Here is a 21,303-nt window from a genome sequence, read left to right as displayed (position 1 = left end):
TGATACCCATTGAAAAGCTTAATTCGGCCATCTTGTTAAATGTCTCAAAAAATATAGGTGACATGATCATCTGATGATTGACTTGACTGTATTGTACTTGTAAATTGTTATGACATGCCATTTGCTATCCCCAGTTTAATTCCCTAGAGGATTATATCTTATCTCAGTTGATATCTCTATCCCACAGCCCGACCCCAACCACTGTCTGTGACACCCAGTCCCGTCACACTGTTTCCTTTTATAGTGATAGTGAAATTCCTTGGTAGGTACATCCTTAATAGTTTCAGTATTAAAGATATTATTTTTTATGACAGGTGTCGTTATTATGAATCTAAATTAAATTTTAGAATAAGCAATTAAAAAGTGTCATTTGTAATACAATATCAGTGCACACTAATTTGCATAAAGTCATGGTCTGTTCCAAACATGTCATTTGGATGCATTTGTTCATTTCTGCACTAATCTCTCCTAAATAAAATCCTTTTTCTCCCTATCTCCCTACCAGTAAGACAGTAGTTAGGGCAAACATTGTTGAACAGAACCCAATAAACCACATTTTTATATGTTAACTACATTAAGTGTAGATATAAATGCGACAAAACAGGGTTTTTCTTATTTTTGACAGTACTTTAGTTCAATTATTTTTAACAGCTGCTGTGGCTAACATGACATACCTGATATTCTTGTTTTACTTAGACCAACATATGTATGAAAATACAGACATGTCTGACAGTTACCATTAATAGCTGATTTGAAATACAGGTCTCAGTCTCACATTTTCCCTTCATGTATACACATTTATTATGTCTTGGGTACTTGTCTGTACACAAGTAATCCTTAACAGCACATATTTTTCAAATATATAGTGAAACTATAAACAGTAGGTCTTTCGGGGAATTAGTTGGTCTTCAAAACATCTTTGCCTGCAGGGACCATTTCAGTCCTGAAGAGACAATATCAATAGCAAACCAGTCAATTGTGAAAAAGCTAAAGCACTTGGAGTATAGAATACATACTAACCTGACAGTATTCATCAATAGGTTTCAACCGTTTTAAGGCCACCTCTCGGATGTGACTGCGTCCAAATAGGATCTTTCCTGAAAAAGTAATTTTTATGAGGTTCAAATGGTTTATCCAAAAAGTGTATACATTCCATGTGAAAAAAGAAGAGCCTTCATCTCTACCTTGCATTAAATGCCTACAAATTGTACCCATGTATGAAATAGAATCCGGTCTTCAGTGTGATGAGAGAATTCTTTAACCACGATGCTACCCCGCCGACCCTTTTGCGAAAGAGAGAGAACTGTTTATTCCACGACGTAATATCAATAATTCTACTAGTAACTATGATTGCTTTTTCTGTCTCTGTGTTTGAGACCAATACCCATGGTTACCTTTTATGCTTGCAAGTAATACAATGCCTAGCAAAAACTAGTTAGAACTGAAGAGGTACATAATCTTGCTTTGTGTATTATGAGAGTAATTTGTGTTATTATTGATTAAGTGATAGTTATTATTGGGTCACAATGTTTAGAGTTTTGAGTGATAGTTATTATGGGTCACATATCCTATCATGGTAATAGTATTTTAGCAGCACGTCTTTTAAGGTAGCACTTTAGAGTTGACTCCCTTTAGACACTCTTCCATTCATTAGTGTGTGTTATGACTGTTGATAAATACAAGGCCAACCGCAAAGGTTCCATACTTAGCTGGAATGCTTAAGAATCAGCAACTGTGTATATACAAGCACTGTAACTAAGGTAACATAATCCCCCACCACAAATTATCAAATTATACTTAAAAAATAATGAAAATGAAGGTAGTAGTTTAAGATGAAGTTAAATGTCAACAAAAACATGACCTCTCTTAATATCTTGCACTGTAGTTGTTAAAACATGAATGCCATAGTGATGGGAATATGGATAACATAGTAATGAAGAAATTGATTATCAAAAACATTGAAGAGAAGCCTTGAAAGTGTATGAAGAAAATCTAGTGAACTGTTACAGTACCTACTTCAGGACAACCATGTCCAAATATTTCTAAAGACCGAAAACTATGTAGCCAGATGTAGTTATTATTATTCAGTCTGCATTCTTAATCTTTATCACTACCGCAGAGTACATTGTTTTGTCAGCTGCCTTGTTCCTCTTTGTCACTTCCATTAATTACTGTATTTGACATTTATGGCCTTTATTGGTCATCCCCCTTGGCTGTGTCTGTCATCACATCAACTGTATTGTTTCTCTATCTGTCCACTGTTGCATCTTTGCCTGTCCATTGTTGTTAAAAGCTGTATATATAGGTATGCTCACATCAATGATGCAGGATTATGCCGCTCATAGGAAAGGACCTGAGGTTGAGCTGGAAGTCCGCTCACCTCATTCATGTATACTTGTTTGTCATGTCTTGTGGAACCAACTAAAGAAGTTTGAACAACTAAACTATGCCTTCGTCTTCATCAACGTATTCATTTGTCTCCGTCAACGTAATGTTCATCAAAATCATGAGCTAATTTACCATGAGTCGATGACTATAGGAATGTGTTGACAGAACCATTGTAGAAGTATCTTGTTGACAATCTTAATATGCAGATAAACATGCTGAAATCTTCAAAGTGTCACTGTACTTCAAAATTATGTGAAGGTCACCAAAATTAAATGGGCTCTGCGCCTAGATGAGGCTTAGCTTGAGGCTTGATGGAGTACACACACACAGACTTACACTTGAAGTTATGTGTCTGCCTCTTTGTCAGCGTTCAACCTACATTCAAGTCCACTTGTTGTGTAACATTTAGTACAACTGTTTTACTGAAAACCAAGACTTTGGTTAGCTGATATATTTGTGACCCATTACTTTAGAATTAAAAGTTATATTGTACTAGAAACCTGTATCGTGAATCATTGTATCTTGCTCTTTGGTCAGTACACATTACCAACATCCAGCCATCTAATCACTGCTTACATTGGCTCAATACGTTTAGAATATTCAATCGGAAGAGTATTGTAGCAAGAAATAGCAAATTAAAAATAGATACACCGAAATCATTTGATAATTCATAAGGAACTGTCAAATTTTCCGTGCAGCATGACCCCATGACACAAAATCACACAGAACAGCAACGGTGCTTATCAACATTTCTGGCTTCTTCTGCTATTTACAGTGCAAACGATAAAAACATATAACAGCATCAGGTTTGTCAGAATCATTCTGATTACTTGCATCTCATACTTATGTACAAACAATCCCTGAATCAAGGGAAGAGTCCTCACAAAACCATGTGTACCCTTGTCAGTGAAAGAAATCAGTCATTTGTAGGCAATTTCTTTGAGGTGAAGGTTGGTTGAACAAGAGTAAACACAATGGCCCTATCATTCTGATTGCACTTTCAGTATTATGATGTATATTTTGTGTACAGTTCAGATATTTTTTAGTGAATATTTTTTTTTCAGTATCTACATATATCCTTGTTCAACACTATATCATATGTGGATATAGGGTAAACGTTTTATTCTTTATCACATTTTAAGCCTCTACACAAGTGATGATCACTCTACACCATTACTGTAACATGTGCTTCAGTTCCTGTGATGTACAATAATCAATACGTTGGGATTGATATTGCAGTTTCATTTGAACATGTTAATAAACAGTGATTTAATTCAACCCTACGAAAATGAATTATACATTTTATGAAATGTATAAGCACACATACCTAAATTGGTTTGTGTCATTTTTATAGACAAAACAACTACAAAATATGATTGACCGTTTATGATTCATTATCATTGTGTTCAATAATACACTCAATTCAAAGTTGATTAAAACATATTGTGATTGCAAGATATCTAACTCAAACAATATTTATACAAAAATTGTTTTAAAAGATATAAACTAGGTCATGACATATTTGGATGAACTTTATGCCCTTATTCTAATAGTTCCATACTAAAAAAACGATCTCTTTGTACCTTTCATTGCATACTTATGAACAGAAATAATTACATAATCATAAGAAGAAAAGTTTACACGCTAAATAAACATTCAATGAGTGAGTGAGTTTAGTTTTATGCTGCTTTTCAGCAATATTCCAGCAATATCACGGCGGGGGACACCAGAAAATGGTCTTCACACATTGTATCCATGTGGGGAATCGAACCCGGGTCTCCGACGTGACAAACGGAACATTCAATGAATATTTAGGTGGTGTATAATATAATTTTTCATTTACACTAAATTGATGCCAGACATGTACAGGTGCGCATGTTGCTCACAATACAATAAGTAGTAAAACTATCTAATTGTTCACATATACAGGACACTATTTCTATGGTAAAAACATTCATTTCATGTTTTGTGTAAAGAGTGTTCTGACATAGAAGCTGAGACCTTTTTACACAGTCAATGGAAATTAGGTGAGATATATATACTAATCAGCAAACCAGTGTTGTCTTTTTCTGACGTTACAAAATGCACTAAACATGCCATGACGTCAGCAGAAATGTTGTATTATTTTCGGTAATTTCAATATGTTAGAAGAGATGGCTATTACTCTGTTATGAAAAGGGAGGGACACACATTCACATTCATTCACTGGAGTTACATCGCCAACATATCCGTCAACTCCTGAAACTGCTGTCAGACCGCTCGCTGTGTTTACATTCTACATAACTGTTTCTCCCTCGTACTAAGACTTTGGTGAGTTTGCTATATTATATTTTGTGACCCATTTGCCTTAGATTTGAAATCGATATTGTGAAATTGACTTGTGACTTTGTATAACTTGCTCTCTCGTTGCTAAATAATATAATATCTGAATGCTATAAACTTGCCTTCTGTTTTGCTGGTTCTTGTTCTGTTTTGCTGGTTCACAGGGGATTTCTTACATTGTTTGTCTCAGTAAATTCTTAACCGTAACAAAATTATGCAAAATTAAATCAAAACAGATCTGCAAAAATAGAAGAACTAATCCACTGTATCGGATTGGGCCATACAAATTGCTATTACCTGCTTTCTCATGTAGTATACATTGACATCTTTTGTTATAAACTGTGAAACTACCAAAAGTTATCTGCTCACATTAAGGAACTTTGTACTGAAACAGTTTGGTTCACTGTGAACAAAACATAATGAAAACGCACTCTCCGTATCCAGAGCAAATTCTGGATCCAGGACCACATGAGTGCAATTCTCGCACAACGTTCACTTTTAAAACCTTATGAACATGTGTGCCTGAAAAGAAACTCAGGATCCAAGGGATTAAAGAAAGCAAAAGAATCAAATAGGTAAAGTGATACCATGAAGTTTATTCATTCTTTTTACTGTGGGACTTGTGGCCTTCTTTGCAAACATTATTTTGTACTTTGTAAAATATAGAAAAGTTTGACATTTTTAAAAAATCTTTTAAACAGACTTTTACACCCAACAGTGGCATGATTAATTATCTTCATCACACAATTTTTACTGCTACATGATTATTACACATATATTTTCTATAATCACAACAACCTTCGGTAATATCATAATCGTGTACACCAACCTCCTCATTGTATAGACTCAGATATCCTACCTGTATTATATTCTTCTTGTGCATAATGTGTATCACTTGCTTGATGACAGAGTTAGCATCTACACTGGAACATTCATTGTACTTACTGTAATAAAGAAGGTTACCTATCCATGAAAAGTCTTCATCAGACCTGAGATATGGTCCAGATAAACACATCACTAAGGACAGTCAAAGTCACACTTGTTGCCTAGGAAACAGGAAACAATTCATCAAAGTTCTAAGAAGTCCTACTAGTCCAGTAGAAATTGCATGAAACCCAGACATTTAGTATAACAAGCAAAATTTATGACTAAATAAACTTAAATGGGGTACCTGTTGACCATGGAAAACCCAACCAATATCAACCTTTTGGGGCAAAATCCTTGAAAAAGAGAAAATTGTTAAATATTTTAAAGAAGAATTACACTTAGAACAACAGACAAATGTTACAACTAAATCATCTTATATGGGGTACCTGTTAACCATGGAAAACCCAAAATCTACCTTGGTTAAACTGTCTAAAAAAGATGGGAAAACTGTAAATTATTTTAAATAAAATTACATTTAGTAAAATGAACAAATGAAAAATCAGTCTTGGGGAAATTACCATTTGGGGGCAAATGCCTCGAAAAAATGAGAAAATGTATGTTACTTAGGGGAATCATCAAACAGTATGTAGTCAAGAGGAAGCAGTAAACAATCTGATGGTGAGGGGAAACCCTGGAAAAATTCAGTCATTCCACAATATTTGTATAAATGAGTACATACCTGTAGATGTAGTGTCATTTACTAACCCACTCAAAATAGATGCACCATGTCTTTGTTTTGGTGCACGCACTCTTTTCTGACATGACATGACATGTCATGAGTCTTCTATAATGGTGTTTCAAGTTAGGAATGATTCAAACAACAGTGTTTAAGTGCAAGTGACTTCTTGTATTGATGTATTTTGGAAATGGTGAACAATTTGGTAAAGTGATCACAGTTTCCACTCACTTACTGCATTCTGTAATATTTTCTATTCATTTTTTGAAGTATTAAAACCTGGAAATCAACTGTTTGGACAATATGTTGCTGGTAAAACATTTCATTGATACTTTGTGAACAAGCATTGTCACAAGGTGACATAATCCCGCGCCACATATTATCAAACAAAACTTAAAAATGAAATGAAAGTGAAGGTCATAGTTTAAGATGAAATAAAATGTCAAGAAACATTACTTTCAAACTTTCTTGATATCTTGCAATGTAGTTGTTCAAACACAAAAATATTTTGAAGTGTCACTTAGACCTTGACCAGGGGATGCAACTCCTGAAAAACACAGTTGCTGTGACCTTGAAAATGAACTGGTGTTGAATATGAAGAAAATCCAGTGAATGTTTCTTGAGATATCTCACTGACAAGGTAAATCGCAAAAGTCCCCTTGTGACCTTAAGATGAAGGTCAAGGTCACCAAACCTGACTATGACCTTTTACTGTGATAAACCTAGTACCAAATGTGAACAGAATCTAGTCAACGTTTCTTAAGATATTCCAAACTGTACATATGGCCGGCCAGCCGGAGCCTAATACTACATCGCCCGTTTTGCGCTAAACATGCGGTGGGGGATAATTAATTCTATTCCTTTTAACAAAAAGAAGAATACACCAGAACAATATATGCGTATCTAAATCTGTATTCATCAGTATAGGCATGGTAGCCATGTACTGTGTAGTGAACAAAAATATTTTCACTGAAAATCTATATTTGAAATGTTTTGGAATATCACTGACCACAAATAATTCAAAGATTTAATAATCAACAGACACATTCATCATATAAAATGAGTCGGAGAGAAAATAGCATTAACAGTATTGCATTGGTAGCTTATACAGTGGTTCCAGTTAATTACTAGTAATAATTCACTTTAGATTTGATTGGATTTGTCCCACACAACATCCTGAACATCTAATCCATCACCATAACACACGAAAAACCAGTAGGAAAAGCATAATATTAAATGAACATGGAGACAGTAATTTCAATAAGAATTCTATTGAACATGTTAACAATTTCATTCATGAAAAGTGACAATTTGATGTTATTTCTCAATGCCTTATGTTTTAAACAGCTGCCAAAACCTATTTCCCTAAAGAAAGACATTCTTAAAACTCACAGTATTTACCTTGTATGTCATATTTCACTGCTTCACTGCACAAAAATGTCAGCCATTTTGGCTGTTGCTAAGAAAGGAGGTAACTCAGATAAACTTAGTCATACAACTGATGTTATGTCAACACATCACTGAGGCAGATTTTCAAATGGTCATAACTTTTTTTGCTCAAGGCTGAATTTGGATGTTTTTTTCTCAGCATCACAGGAACCTATAAATCATTTTACGACACAAATTCGCGTGTTATATTAAATGTCCAGGTCAACTTAACTTCATGTCTATTTCTACTGGACTATAAAGCATCTCATGGTTTTTGAGTAGTGCTCCAGAAACAATTGATTAGACAAACTAGTGTTTTTTGTTTTATAAAGAGGTTGTAGAAGAATTGTTTTCTGTTGTACATACTTTGCATCACATCACACTGTACTATCAACACTACGCCATTCTCATTTGTCCCCTTGGTAAACGACATCATGATGCATGTCAGTTGTCACACAGGCAAACTGTAGCACAAATGGGGTTGTGCAGCATGGAGAATATGGCCTGTCTTCTTATAAGCGAGCGAAGCGAGCAAAGATTGGCAACGTACTTTCCTCGCTTCGGATCGAAAAATATTTTTCATGCCAAAAGGAAATATCGCCACCATCAAAGGTACACTCACATTTCCTCACTTGGTTGTGCTGTCAGATTTCCTACCCCATGTTAAATAATTACTCACATGAAATATGTTTTATTCAACATTTTAAACGCCACTTTGAGTATTCAGATTGTTCTTTGCCTCCATTACTGCTGTCAGCTTCCAGTTGAACGGAGTGACGGAACAAGAATAAGCAGAAATGAAAAAGAAATACCATCTTGCCTAATTTTATCATGAACCTGATGTAGTTTATTTGTCTGATCTGTCGTCGCTATTGTAAGAATTTTCATAACATTTATTCTACATAAAAATACTTCTGGCATAATGTGCTAATGAAGCAGAGGAGGTAACTGTAAGTATTCCATATGGAATAATATCCTCCAGTTCCTTCACTCTGTTGAACCGGAAGCTGGAAGGGGGAATGGAGACAAAGAACGATCTCTGTTATACCATAAGTTGCACTTAAAATGTTGAATAAAAAATATTTCACATGAGTAATTGTTCAACATGGAGTTGGAAATATGAGACTATAACCAGGTGAAAAAATGGGTATATACCTTTGATGGTGGCGATATTCTATTTTGACATGAAAAACATTTTCGAACAGAAGCAAGGAAAGTACATTGCCAACCTTTGCTCACTTTGCTCTCATGAAAGAAGACTGGTCATTTTCCCTATGCTGCGCAACCCATTTGTGCTACAGTTTGCCTGTGGTTGTCATCACCTCGTACAGCCTCCTACAGTTAACTACAAAGTGACCTAATTGAGAGGTCATCGGTTATCCAATCAAATTGCTACAATCTCAGTTCAAGTTGTTAAGACACAGGTCAACGCAATACCAGTGCAATATTACTATGCAACCACCCATACATTGACCACATGGGTAATAAAAGATCCATTGAGAGTGGGTCATTAACCAACAGTATGCATGACTCAGGTAAGATATTTGCACTTAGGGGCTGCAAGAAAGCTGTGCAAAACTTATAAATGGAGTGATCTGTTGCATATATTTCACAGTCATTATTTTTCTACACTCACAGTTTTGATGTAATTCTTTATGTTTAATGATGTGTTTGTGAACTTTGCATACCAATACCCATATTGCATGTCGTTCATGTTGACCTGACAAAGGTTTCCTCTGACATGAAGATTGATGACCAATACAATTTCACTCAAGACAAGAGTGAGTGTCAGCAAGGTCATGAGGTGCAGTTACAGCTGGTGTAGAAACTGACAAATCTCAAGGCACTGAATCTTCTATGGACCTGCTGTAACCTAGAGCCTAGATTTTTTAACCTCTCTTTCTGTTAAGATAGTCGTAAGTGCCATACATAAACATTGACTTACGACTGTCTTGGTGCTAAGAGAAATTAAAAAATCTAGGCTCTGAGCTCTGGTTTACACTTCAGGGCTAATGATCCACCGTGAAAAGAATAAATGCCCTGCCCTTGTGTAGTCTAGGACACTGCAGTTGGAGAAAGATTGGTACACAAGGGGGGTAATATATGCTACAAGCATCCCATAGAGCCTGTAGACTAAAGTTAGGAAATTTTAATCATAAATGAAAATTAATGACGTACATAAAACGGAAAACAGAATTGGTACTCCGATGGAAGTCTGCGAATCCGCAATCTTATAAGGGTGTGCGCACCTGTTGAGTAAACTGGAGAAGGAAGAAAATATCTGCATGAAAATGAGCTCATGAAATGACGGATGTCTCCGCCAATCAGAGCCTACCCAACATATTTAGCACCAACCACGTGGCCTACCCAACTTATCTAGCGCTATGATGAACAGTCACCCCGGTCGGAAAGTTATCCCGTAACAGACGCAAGTGAAACAATGTGCTACAAGACTAACCAACACACAGCTATTCTATACGTGGTATGTAATGATGAAATATACATTTATGTACTCCCATGCCCCGTACTTATGATAGAATTTAACCCAGTTTTTCTACAGGTATAACGAAATCCAAGGGACCAAGACATTTAGTTTGCTATATCCGTTGTTCATCATTCACATTTGACTGCCATCTTAGATTGTAGAGATTTAGAGATATGTATATGCTGAGGCAACAAATCTTTATACTTCTATGTTGACATAGCATTAAAAATTTGAATTTATCATTCAAAGACATTAGCTAAAACATGTTATTGGAACTGAGTGGATTTTGGAATGTCAAATGTTTTTCTTAGATTTTACACCTGAACCTATTAGCCTGAATTATCTGAAGCTTGGTGTCAAAGATGATAGCTTTATGTTTGCCTGCCATAGTGATGAGAGTGGACTGAAAACCTGTATACCAGTCAAGCTTTTAAACATGATGTGTTTGTTTTGTTTTTTAATGACCATCAAACAATGTTGAATCAACGCGGAAAAGTTTGATGTATACCTCTAAGTGGCTGAGCAGAGACCAAGCTGACTCTGAGTGAGTTCACAAATCACGTCATTAACTGGGTCTTCTGGGTAGGAAATCAGTTCGCTATAGCAATTAATTCCCTACTCATGAGTTCGTTATGCATGTATACTTGTAATGACATTATGAAGGACTACTGACAGGACTTTTATATTTGTTTGATATATCCGTTCATACGCTACATCAGTTCTACTGTAACAGGGAAATAGATATAAGTACTTGCTATGTTGCTATGTTCCCATGGCAACTGCAGGCTTAGGCGAATCCCTTGGGAATACAGGGTGACAGTGAACATCAGAAAACAGACAATCAAGTATATTGTCTGTAATTATTAGTAAGCATACCTCTGGGTTGTCATAGCCTTTTCCGCTATCACTTGGTGATGTGTTACAGACTCCCTTAGATAAAAACGAAAATTTAATAACAAAGGGAAGTAATCCTTTCCTAGATAATCCCTGGTCCCGCTTGATTACCCTCCTAGATAGTTCTTGTGTCACTGAATACCAACCCATGTCATTTTTTCCGATGGCAGTAGAACCTGTGAACATACAGTGGGGAGGTAAGGAAATGATTTTCCAGGTGGATGTACTGTGTACTACCCAGAGGCAAGGTTACTAATAATTACAGACAATATACTTGATTGTTCATAATTATAGGCATAAACATTCCCCCGGGGTTCTGATTGCTAGAATCTCACATACGGTCAGCGGGATGTTCATACCTACCCCTATCCAGAATGAATATTTATGCCCTTAAATGTAATACCCAATGAGGTATATTGTCTGTGCTATGCAATATGATAAATTAGTTTATGCTGTCTACGCATATGATTCTATATAGATTGGCAATACTGAATTCTGAAGAACAAATTCCCATCACCAATAAGGGATATATAGGTGAGATAAACTAGATACAGGAAATGATGGAGTAATTTGGGTTCCTGATAATTGGCATAACTTGTAAAAGGTAATATTAATGACATCACAGCGGATCTTTCATGATTACATCTTGATCGTGTGACATCGCTTCTGGTTGTTATGACGTCACTTCAGAATGATATGACATCACTTCCAGTTGTTATGACTACACTTCCGGTTGTTATGATATCATTTTCAGTTCCTGTGATGTCACTTCCAGTCTAATTTTGGGCAATATTAACTAGATATTCTATACTTGTCATCATTCCCAACTATCGGTGAAATATGTTAACTCATTTAAGGCCGAGAGACTCGTATGCGCAGCAAATTAATTAGCTTCTCACAGCAAGCGCCGCGTATGGGCAGTAATAAAAAGACTCACATGTGCGTTTTACATTTTAAATTCGTACTGTACCTATTATTTCAATCAATTTAGCAGTAATGATCAAAGGATAGCTTCTCTTACAAGAGAGGTTACTTTCTGTGCTAATGAGAAGAAGTATTAAAGTGTTTTTATAACAACTGCTAGCAGCGTCATGGGCTTATACAGGTAAATGAACACATGTCTGCTAGAAAGGGGAATATGAGATGTTGTTACAGGAGGTAAGTGTTTGTTACTCGTCACTGGGAGTGAATACTAAAAATACTATTTTTGCACATTGATTGAATCAACTGTCACAAGATGACAAACCCTTATTCAAAACTAAATCATTCATTCATTCATTGTAATAGTTTATATAATGAATCATAGACATAAATAGCAATACTATATTACACTCAAGTTCGTATAGATAGAAGCTATTAATTTAGACCTAACTCAATTGCAACTATTGATTTTTCATAATTCTAAAGATGATAATAATACATAATCAAATATATATTTCAATATTTTGTTCAAGTTGTTGAAAGTTTCATGTTGATTTGAAATGTGATTTTTTAATGCAATTTACATGTAAGAAATGTATCTGATCTGTGTAATTATCTTATCCAGTGTAATTATCACGTGTATCAGATCCATCATCAAGAAAAGGCAGATAATATATCAGTTAAGGAATTGATACACATGCGTATAACCATTCAATAAGACAACATTAATCAGATATTTGAACACCTCTTTCAACCTTGAAATAAAAGCCCCTGGCAGAATGCATGTCCAGGTCAAGTTTTGTCCCGTGAAAAGTGTAAAACAAACTAATATGCTGTTATACCATTGGAGAACCTGATTTATGGAGTCATGCCCATTATCATTTTTCTGAACCTTGTTTGCATTCAAAACAAATACAGGCATGCCCATCTTCATAAATATTTGGGAAGATTCAACTGTAAGTGGATACATTATAATAAATTGTGTCACTTTTTGAATTATGTAATACATGTACTTGAATTATGATATTCATTCGTTACAATGTGCAGATTATATTGAAATGTTCAGCAAGCCATTAGGTTTGATGTAGAAGCAGTGTGTGCAAAATGTATTTGCAAATAAATGCTATCTGTACTGAATGGTTGAACTGGGTTATCCGGGGTAATAATAATTGGATTGTAGCGCTTCAAAGAAAAATAAAGTCGCAAACGTGCTTGTTAGTCCTGTGTGTACATTTCATGCATCCTTACGATTATGTACGTTCATGATACACAAACTTTTTCAAGATAGCCGAATGTTAATTGATAAAGCCGAAATCCAGCATATCGATTGTCTGTCTAGTGACCAAACGTGCTCTTCAGAAATTTAGGCCACGCCCCATCACCTGTCATTTCCTATGTGACAGGTATCTCATGATACGATTGGTCATAGATAACAAATCAGCCACTATATTGAACAGTTGAGATACATAACGTCCTATTCGGGAACTTTGATGACACCCCATTCCATGACCCTTTGTCTTATGTATGTGCAAGAAATCGTATTATACAACATGTACACATGCATGTTCGTATGATGACGTATATTTTCTGCGTTAAATCTAGATGACCAAAGTGACAAACTATGAATCTGCTCCATGTAAGTCACAGACTAGCTTATTAGTACTTTCTTTAAAATATTCAGTATACACTAGCAATGTATCAGCGAAAACATGTGTTAAGAAAATACATATGTACATGCCATCAAAAGTCTACAGAGAAATAACAATAAAATTACGTAAAACGTTACATATATGACATGTATTCACACCTGCTTTCTTTCAACATATACCTTTACAACGCAATTAAACAATTAAACAGTCAGGATTTCTTCGTATGACGAGACAGTTTCCTATAATCTCCAAAACCTACAAGGGATATCAAGCATGAATAGCCGTAATTATGTTTCGCCACAGACAGGCAATCACCCTGAGGTTCCTGTAATCTCCGAACCTACAAGGGATATCAGCCGTGAATAGCAATAATTAGTCTCGCCAAAGCCAGGCAATCAGCATGGGGTTCCTGTAATCTCTGAACCTGCCAGGGATATTAGGCGTGAATAGCCCTAATTAGTCTTGCCACAGACAGGCAATCACCCCGAGGTTCCTGTAATCTCCGAACCTACAAGGGATATCAGCCGTGAATAGCCCTAATTAGTCTCACCACAGCCAGGCAAACAGCATGGGGTTCCTGTAATCTCTGAACCTGCCAGGGATATTAGGCGTGAATAGCCCTAATTAGTCTTGCCACAGACAGGCAATCACCATGAGGTTCCTGTAATCTCCGAACCTACAAGGGATATCAGCCGTGAATAGCCCTAATTAGTCTCACCACAGCCAGGCAAACAGCATAGGGTTCCTGTAATCTCTGAACCTGCCAGGGATATTAGGCGTGAATAGCCCTAATTAGTCTCACCACAGCCGGCCAGGCAATAGCATGGGGTTCCAGGTGCTGAGCAGTGAAGTGGCCCTCGGGCTTAATGAGTTAAGACACAAGAGGATGAAAACCACTCCAACATCTGAGAGAAGGATATGTTAGTACTGGATTCCTTCACCCAAAGAGGGATGGTCCACAATATCTCACCTCATTATCCCACAGATTCCACCAAAAGTTGCATGCTGATGAAGCTTGCACCAAATCCTGAATCCCCTTGCCCCCAGCCCCTCTTTCTTTTCCTTGTGGAAGGTTCAGTGCTAAGACAGCTTTTGAGCTGCTATGGCTTTGAATGGTCTAAGAGAATGCAATCATTCTTAATTTGGAATGCCTAATGGACCCTGCACTGTATATTGGTTCTTGGCCACAAATTCCAGAAGAGTATGGCAATAGACACGAGTATAATGTCCAGTAAACCAGATCGACCTAAAATCAATGGCATGCAATTCAGACACATGAGTCACTAAGAGAAAAGCTGTAGGAAAATATGTCTTGAAGGCCAAGTATTTGAAAGGTACTGATCCCTAGGTTCAAAGGGCGGTTTTACCTTGCAAAACAAGGCAAAGATCCCTTTTAGGAGATGTCAATGGAGAAGAGAAATCTTGAACTTGAAAGGAGCAAATCAGGTGATGTAATGAAATCTCAGATCCAACATGAAGACCTTGGAAGTTACAAACTGACGCAATGGCTGAGAGAAAACCCTCAATAGTACCTGCTTTAAGTTTCCTGTGAGTATGCAAATGTAACAAAAAATCAGCAATCATAGGAATGGTGATGTTGTCTTGAGAAATGGCTTGTATGGTGTCAGGTGCAAAGCCTTGTTCCTGGAAGAAGAGATAATAACCTCCATATATACTATCGAGCAGACTAAATGAGACTTTTCACATTGCTGTCTATTTTTTATTTTATCTTAAAATTTCATAAAATTTGTAACGGATGTGTCTGATGATTTGTCCTCAGAGGAAATACTGTATATCTTAGTAGTCGGTCAGTCCTCTGTTTCTCTGTATGCACTGCTGAATTCGGCGCGGCATGGAATCTATTAAATTGTCTAGGTAAGTTTGGGGTAGGTCCATCCATGTCTGGTCAATAACATGATGCCACTCGCGGATGCTGTTGGGTTCCGACTTCTCAACTTTGTCGTTTATGATCTGCCACACATTTTCTATTGGAGTCTGGTGACGAAGCGGGAAATATTTTTAAAGGTTACGTGATTGGCTTCCAGCCAGGTCAAGGTGTGAATTGATTTGTGGATCATTGCATTGTTTTGTTGAAGTTGGAATGGGATTCCTCTTTGACTTATGTGGGAATCTAGTACGCCTTGCAGTAAAATATCACAGGATTTGCGAGAATCAAATCTGCCCTCCATCTTCAGCAGAGTCGTCACACCGAGTTTACTGATGCCACCCCATACCATGACACTTGGAGAAAACTTTGGTACCATTTTCAAGTACTTTCCTCCCTCAGACCACCTCTTCCTCGTTATTCTGTAAAACTGAAATTTACTCTCGTCTGTGAAAATTACATTGGAAAAATCCTGGCAGCCATACTTTCTACACCATTCAAGTCGTTTAGCCTGATGGTCATCTGTCATCAAAGGGACTTTTTTCGGTACCTGTTTAGCATATCCAGAGTGTTTTAATGAGCGTCGAATTGTCCATTCTGATATGTCAGGGCCACCTTGACTTGATGCTTTGACAGCAATCTGTTGGCAGACTATATGTAGTTCGGATGCAGCACAGCGAGGCGCGCGACACTGTTCATGTCATTAGGCCCCAGACTCGAGCGACGTCCCGATCCTGGCTAATGTGCTACGCCAACTCCTGCTTCAGTTCTTTTCAAAATTCTGTAAACTGATGCCCTACTAAAGCCTGACAACTTCTTAGCTTCTTAACTTTCTTAACTGATCGTACGCTGGATTCATACAATGTCTGAAGTCTACTTCTTTGAGTCATATTTACCATTTTGTCCATTCTGTTGTCTGCTAACAACAAGGTCATGTGACCAAGCCAAAAGTGCATGTAAGGGAGATAAGCGCTTGACAACATGGGAAGACAACTCCAATAGCCTATATTAGTGTCTAGCGATCTATTCATGTATATTATCAGTTTTTCTGCTCGATGCGATACGTTACGTTTGGATGGAGTACAGACAATCCCGCTTGAGTCAACAGATTGTTCCAGTGGCAGAACCAGAGGCTTGTCCAACAGCAGTTCCAAGAGGAGTGGAAACCAAGTTCTCGATGGCCATTCTGATGCAATGAGGTAAAATATGCAACAATGTTGTAGAAGTGTAGTTAGTATGTCTGGGATCATTTTGAAGGGGAGAAAGACATATGCCTTCATACTGTCCCAGGGATCTGACAAAGCATCCACAGCCCAAGCGTTGGAATTGGGTACAGGACTGATATAAATTGACAGCTCAGCTGACTGGTTGCAAACAGGTCGTTACACTGGGTTTCCCATTTCCGTTGGATCATCCCAAAAGTGACCCTGTGCAGAATCCACTTGGTAGGTAGAATCTGGTCCTTCCAGGAAGAGGAATCAGTTTTTCTCTCAGACTGGACTTGTGGAGATCGATTAGAAAATAAAGTTTCTGTTCCAGGTCCATTAGAATCAAAGAGTCTGCACCTCCCTGCTTGTTTGTGTATGCTACTACAGTTGAGTTGTCCGTTGCAATCATTACTGACTTGTGATGCAGATGAGGCCTCCAACATGTCCAGACTTGGAGAACTGCAAGAAGTTCTAGCACATTTATATGGAACAACCTTTCAAATGGGGTCCATGTACAGTGCGCCTGTAGATCGTTCATGTGTGCACTCCAACCCATCTGTGTAAATAGTCAAATCCGGATCAGGAATGTGAAAAGGAGCTACTTGGAGAATATTGTTTTCCTGTGCCCACCAGAAAGTTCGCAGTTGACAGGTAGAGGAGGAACAACATCCACTGCACTGATTGCATTGATAAACTGTGTGAATTGAGGATGTATGGGGCCGTAAAATCCTGCATGGAAGTTAGCAATCTTACTAGAGACATCCAAGTCCTGAGTGACACAGCAGGAGTGTTGACGAGACATAATATTCGATCCCTTACCGTGATCCAACGGTCCTGATCTGGAAATATCAGCTTGTCACAGTGTCCAGGATGGCCCCTAGAAACTTTATCCTCAGAGTCAGAACTAAATGGACTTGTCTGTATGGACGAAGAATCCGAGATTCGGAGTCACAACAAATTTGGTGTAGCAGTAATCATCCAGGTACCAATGTACAGTGATTTGCTGTAGATGAAAAAACTGAAAACAGGATTCATGACAAAAGTGAAGAGCCAGGGCGTTATTGATATGCTGAATGGCAGAACACGGACGAAGCTGGAGCACCACATTTTGTAGGCCGCGACTGACGATTCTGGGTCAGCAAAGCAGACTGTTGGTTTAATTTCCCATTGAAAAAGAGACGATGCATCCGCAGTATGTTGGAACAATTTGTCTTTGGCTGAATCAGGAATATTTTGAAGTCCATATAGCAAGAAGGCATGCTGCAAGGCCATCAAATGACTCATAATGTTGACTTGAGTTGTGGTGACATCCACTATGGCTTGATATATCACATCCAAAAATGAATGGGTCAGTACTGCCTCCTGTGTGGACATGGCAACAATAGTATATGTGAATCCAGAGTAACCTCAAGCATAGGCGGGAGAAGTTGGCAGACCCCTGAGGCGAACCAATTTATGTATGACAATGTCAACTAATGAACATGCTCCATGATGAATATCTTTTAAGTCTTTCTGAGAAACTGGTACATGTATCTAGAAAGACATCAAACAAGACATCCACAGATCCAACAATGAAAAATCCTTATCCAGTTCCGGGAAAGCCAGTGGAAAAAAACAATCATGGATAACGTAGGATTGCCGTAGATGAGTCTCAGGCAAGCAGTGGACATTAAATCATTAAATCGCTTCATCGGACAACAGTAGAGTGAGGTAATGTGAGCTTGGGTAATCTCTGAGATAATTCCTAAGATCCGAGGTCAGCTGGCAGCTCCATGGTCACGGCCAGGTGTGAAGGTGGGTCAGTGCATGTCTTAAGTTCATGCAGTAAGGGTATTTTTTCAGAAAACGCCCAGCCCGCAGTAAAGTTCACTGCTTGGGTGTCCATCAATGGTACCATAAGTATGCCTTCAAGCATAGTTACTTGGGCATCAGTATTGGGATAAATGCCATGGAGATCTGATTCCATCACATTCGAAAAATGGGAATGATAGGTGGACTGTCCACATCAGTGTGATCTACAGTCAGCGGGAGAGGTACATCAGCGATATCCACAGCACAGAATAAATGGACTGGTTAGGAGCAGGGGTTCACATAATAGTAGCATCAAGTGCTGATCTGGGAGACGTAGACACCATGGACTTATCTGGGATGGTGGATACCTGAGAGAGTGGTAATGCCATTGCTACCGACATCTCATCATTTTGATGGATATTTGCCGTAGAATTCTCCAAGAGACTCTGAGAGGCTAGCCATATATTGCGACTAAAGTCTAGAATGTTTAAATTCTTTGATTTCAGAAGACTCTTTTGTTCTAGATCCTTCAAGGCCAAGCCAAAAGAAACATTAAGATTCTCCTTGAAGGACTCTAGCATAGCCATAAAAGAGTTCAAGTCAAGGGTTGGTGGAGGGGGAATCTGTTCCGCAGTAGACACTTTACTAGTTTTAGCCTTTTTGGATGCCTCCAACGATGACAATTTCCTTTTCTTAGCCCAAATTCTAGCCTCATTCATAGAGTTCCAGTTGATATATTCCAATAAATCTTGACAGAGTAAGCAAACAAGCCAAACACAAATTTCTTCTGTGACATGATATAAGCTCACTAATGCCTACAGCTACAAATATGACAGGAAAAACTAAATTAGTCAGCAATGTAACTTACCGTCAAAAAAGAGTTCAATGTGCAAAAAGTATGACTGCTGATGGGTGAGTGAGTCAGTTTACTACAAAGGACCATACAAGTTAAAAACGTGCTATAGACCGCCAACAACTGAAGGTAGATCACCATACCAGGGTCCATGGGGACTTACAGTACCTTTGCTACCAGCATGAACCCTAGTTGGATTTACACCATCCCCTCAGCAGCTGGTGATTGATAGTTTAGCTAAACTTTAAAATGACAAATATACTACGTTTAAAATTGGGTAAGCAAAATTACTGCTAAAGTTTTGGGTCTTACATACCCTCTTAGGGGCACAATAATTTTACGATACTTTAACCCCCTTCGAGGATACACCCACTAAAAATATCAGTTGCTAACTTATACTACCACTAATTAAAAGACATCTTTATACAGCACATATTAATCAAAACTCAATCATGAAATCGATTTCTTTTTAAAAAAACAATAATTAAATGAGAGCTAACAGTCGTAAAAAGATCCTTAACAGTTTTGACATTGAAATATTTATCCCTTGTGATAGAGAATTCAACACAGTCAAGCAGGATACGCTTGATCGTGACTCTCTCATCACAAGGGATACAAAATGGAGGATCCTCACCTTTTAATAGGTATGCATGTGTATATCTTGTGTAGCCAATACGACATCGTCGCATGATGACCTCGTCAAATCTGGACTGACAACCCAAGGAAGTATAACCAATGTAGGGCTTTATTTCATGTATTTCACCCACTTGGGTGTCCCACTTCTTTTGCATCAGATCATGGGTATAAGCTCTAATGCAAGCTTTGTAGTCAGAATAAGGAATAAAACTAGGCAACCAACAGAGGACGATGTCGCTTTGGTCAGTAGCAAGATCACTGTACACTTCAATAATGTCAATTAAAAGTGGATGCTTGGAAGAAAGATGTTTAATTGCCTGAAGACAAGAAAGAGAGTCTGAATAGATTATATATTGTTTATGTTTAGGGTGTCTTTGAATATATTTTAGGGCTGTTAATATGGCATTTGCTTCTGCTGTGAAAATAGAACTAACTACTATTTGGTAGATATTGTTCTGGATCCAATGACAATGGCACAAGCTGCTTCGCCACCGTCCTTGGAAGCATCTGTAAATAAGTATATGTAATTGTTATATTTTGTTTTTTAATTGATTATATTCTTGTTTATATTGTGAGTCATTTAATTCTGACTTTTTAAATTTGGTTAATGTTAGGTCAACTTAAGCTTGTGGCCTGACCAACTACCAAGGAGGAGAAGAAAGAAGATGTGAAAGACTATATTTTCCAGCTCAATGCTGGCAGCAGTAATGAAAGGCTTAATTCTCAGCCCAAGAGGTAGAACAAGAGACGATTTCTTGTTGTATAAATCTTCATAAAGAGGATTAAAGACACAGTGGAATGGAGGATTAGACTCGTTAGAATACTGTTTCGTAATATATTGTAAGGCTAGTTTTATACAATGCTGTGTAAGAGAAGGCTCATCAGCCTCAATGTAGAGACTGTCAACAGGAGAGGTTCTAAAAGACCCAAGACAAAGTCTAAGGCCTTGGTGGTGGACAGAATCAAATAGGTTTAGGTTGCTTATGAGGGCTCCTCCATATACGATGGAGTATAATCAAGTTTAGAATGCACGAGTGATCGATATAGATGGAGGAGGGTAACTTGATCACCTCCCCATTTAGAATTTGAAATAACCTTTAACAAATCTAGTGCCTTCAGGCATTTAGTTTTCAGGGATTTAATATGAGGTAGAAATGTCAGGTGTGAGTCAAAAATTAATCCTAAGAAGGCCTCCTTGACACTTTGATGGGAGTGCTATCCAGAGACAGTTGAAGGTCTT

At 37.6% G+C, this 21,303-nt stretch overlaps 1 protein-coding gene across 2 annotated transcripts in view; it reads right to left on the bottom strand.

The window, feature by feature from the left end:
- The window catches only part of LOC137265819 (SH3 and PX domain-containing protein 2A-like), a 131,748-nt gene that overhangs the window by 86,290 nt on the left and 24,155 nt on the right, over positions 1 to 21,303 (bottom strand). For both annotated transcript variants that reach the window (XM_067801281.1, XM_067801282.1), the window contains one exon: positions 1,021 to 1,097. In XM_067801281.1, coding sequence (XP_067657382.1) covers positions 1,021 to 1,097 — 77 coding nt within the window. The remainder of the gene's footprint in view (positions 1 to 1,020; positions 1,098 to 21,303) is intronic.

This window comes from Haliotis asinina, chromosome 15 (genome assembly GCF_037392515.1).
Source record: "Haliotis asinina isolate JCU_RB_2024 chromosome 15, JCU_Hal_asi_v2, whole genome shotgun sequence".
Taxonomy (NCBI): Eukaryota; Metazoa; Mollusca; class Gastropoda; order Lepetellida; family Haliotidae; genus Haliotis; species Haliotis asinina.
This window is presented reverse-complemented; position numbering and strand designations above follow the sequence as displayed.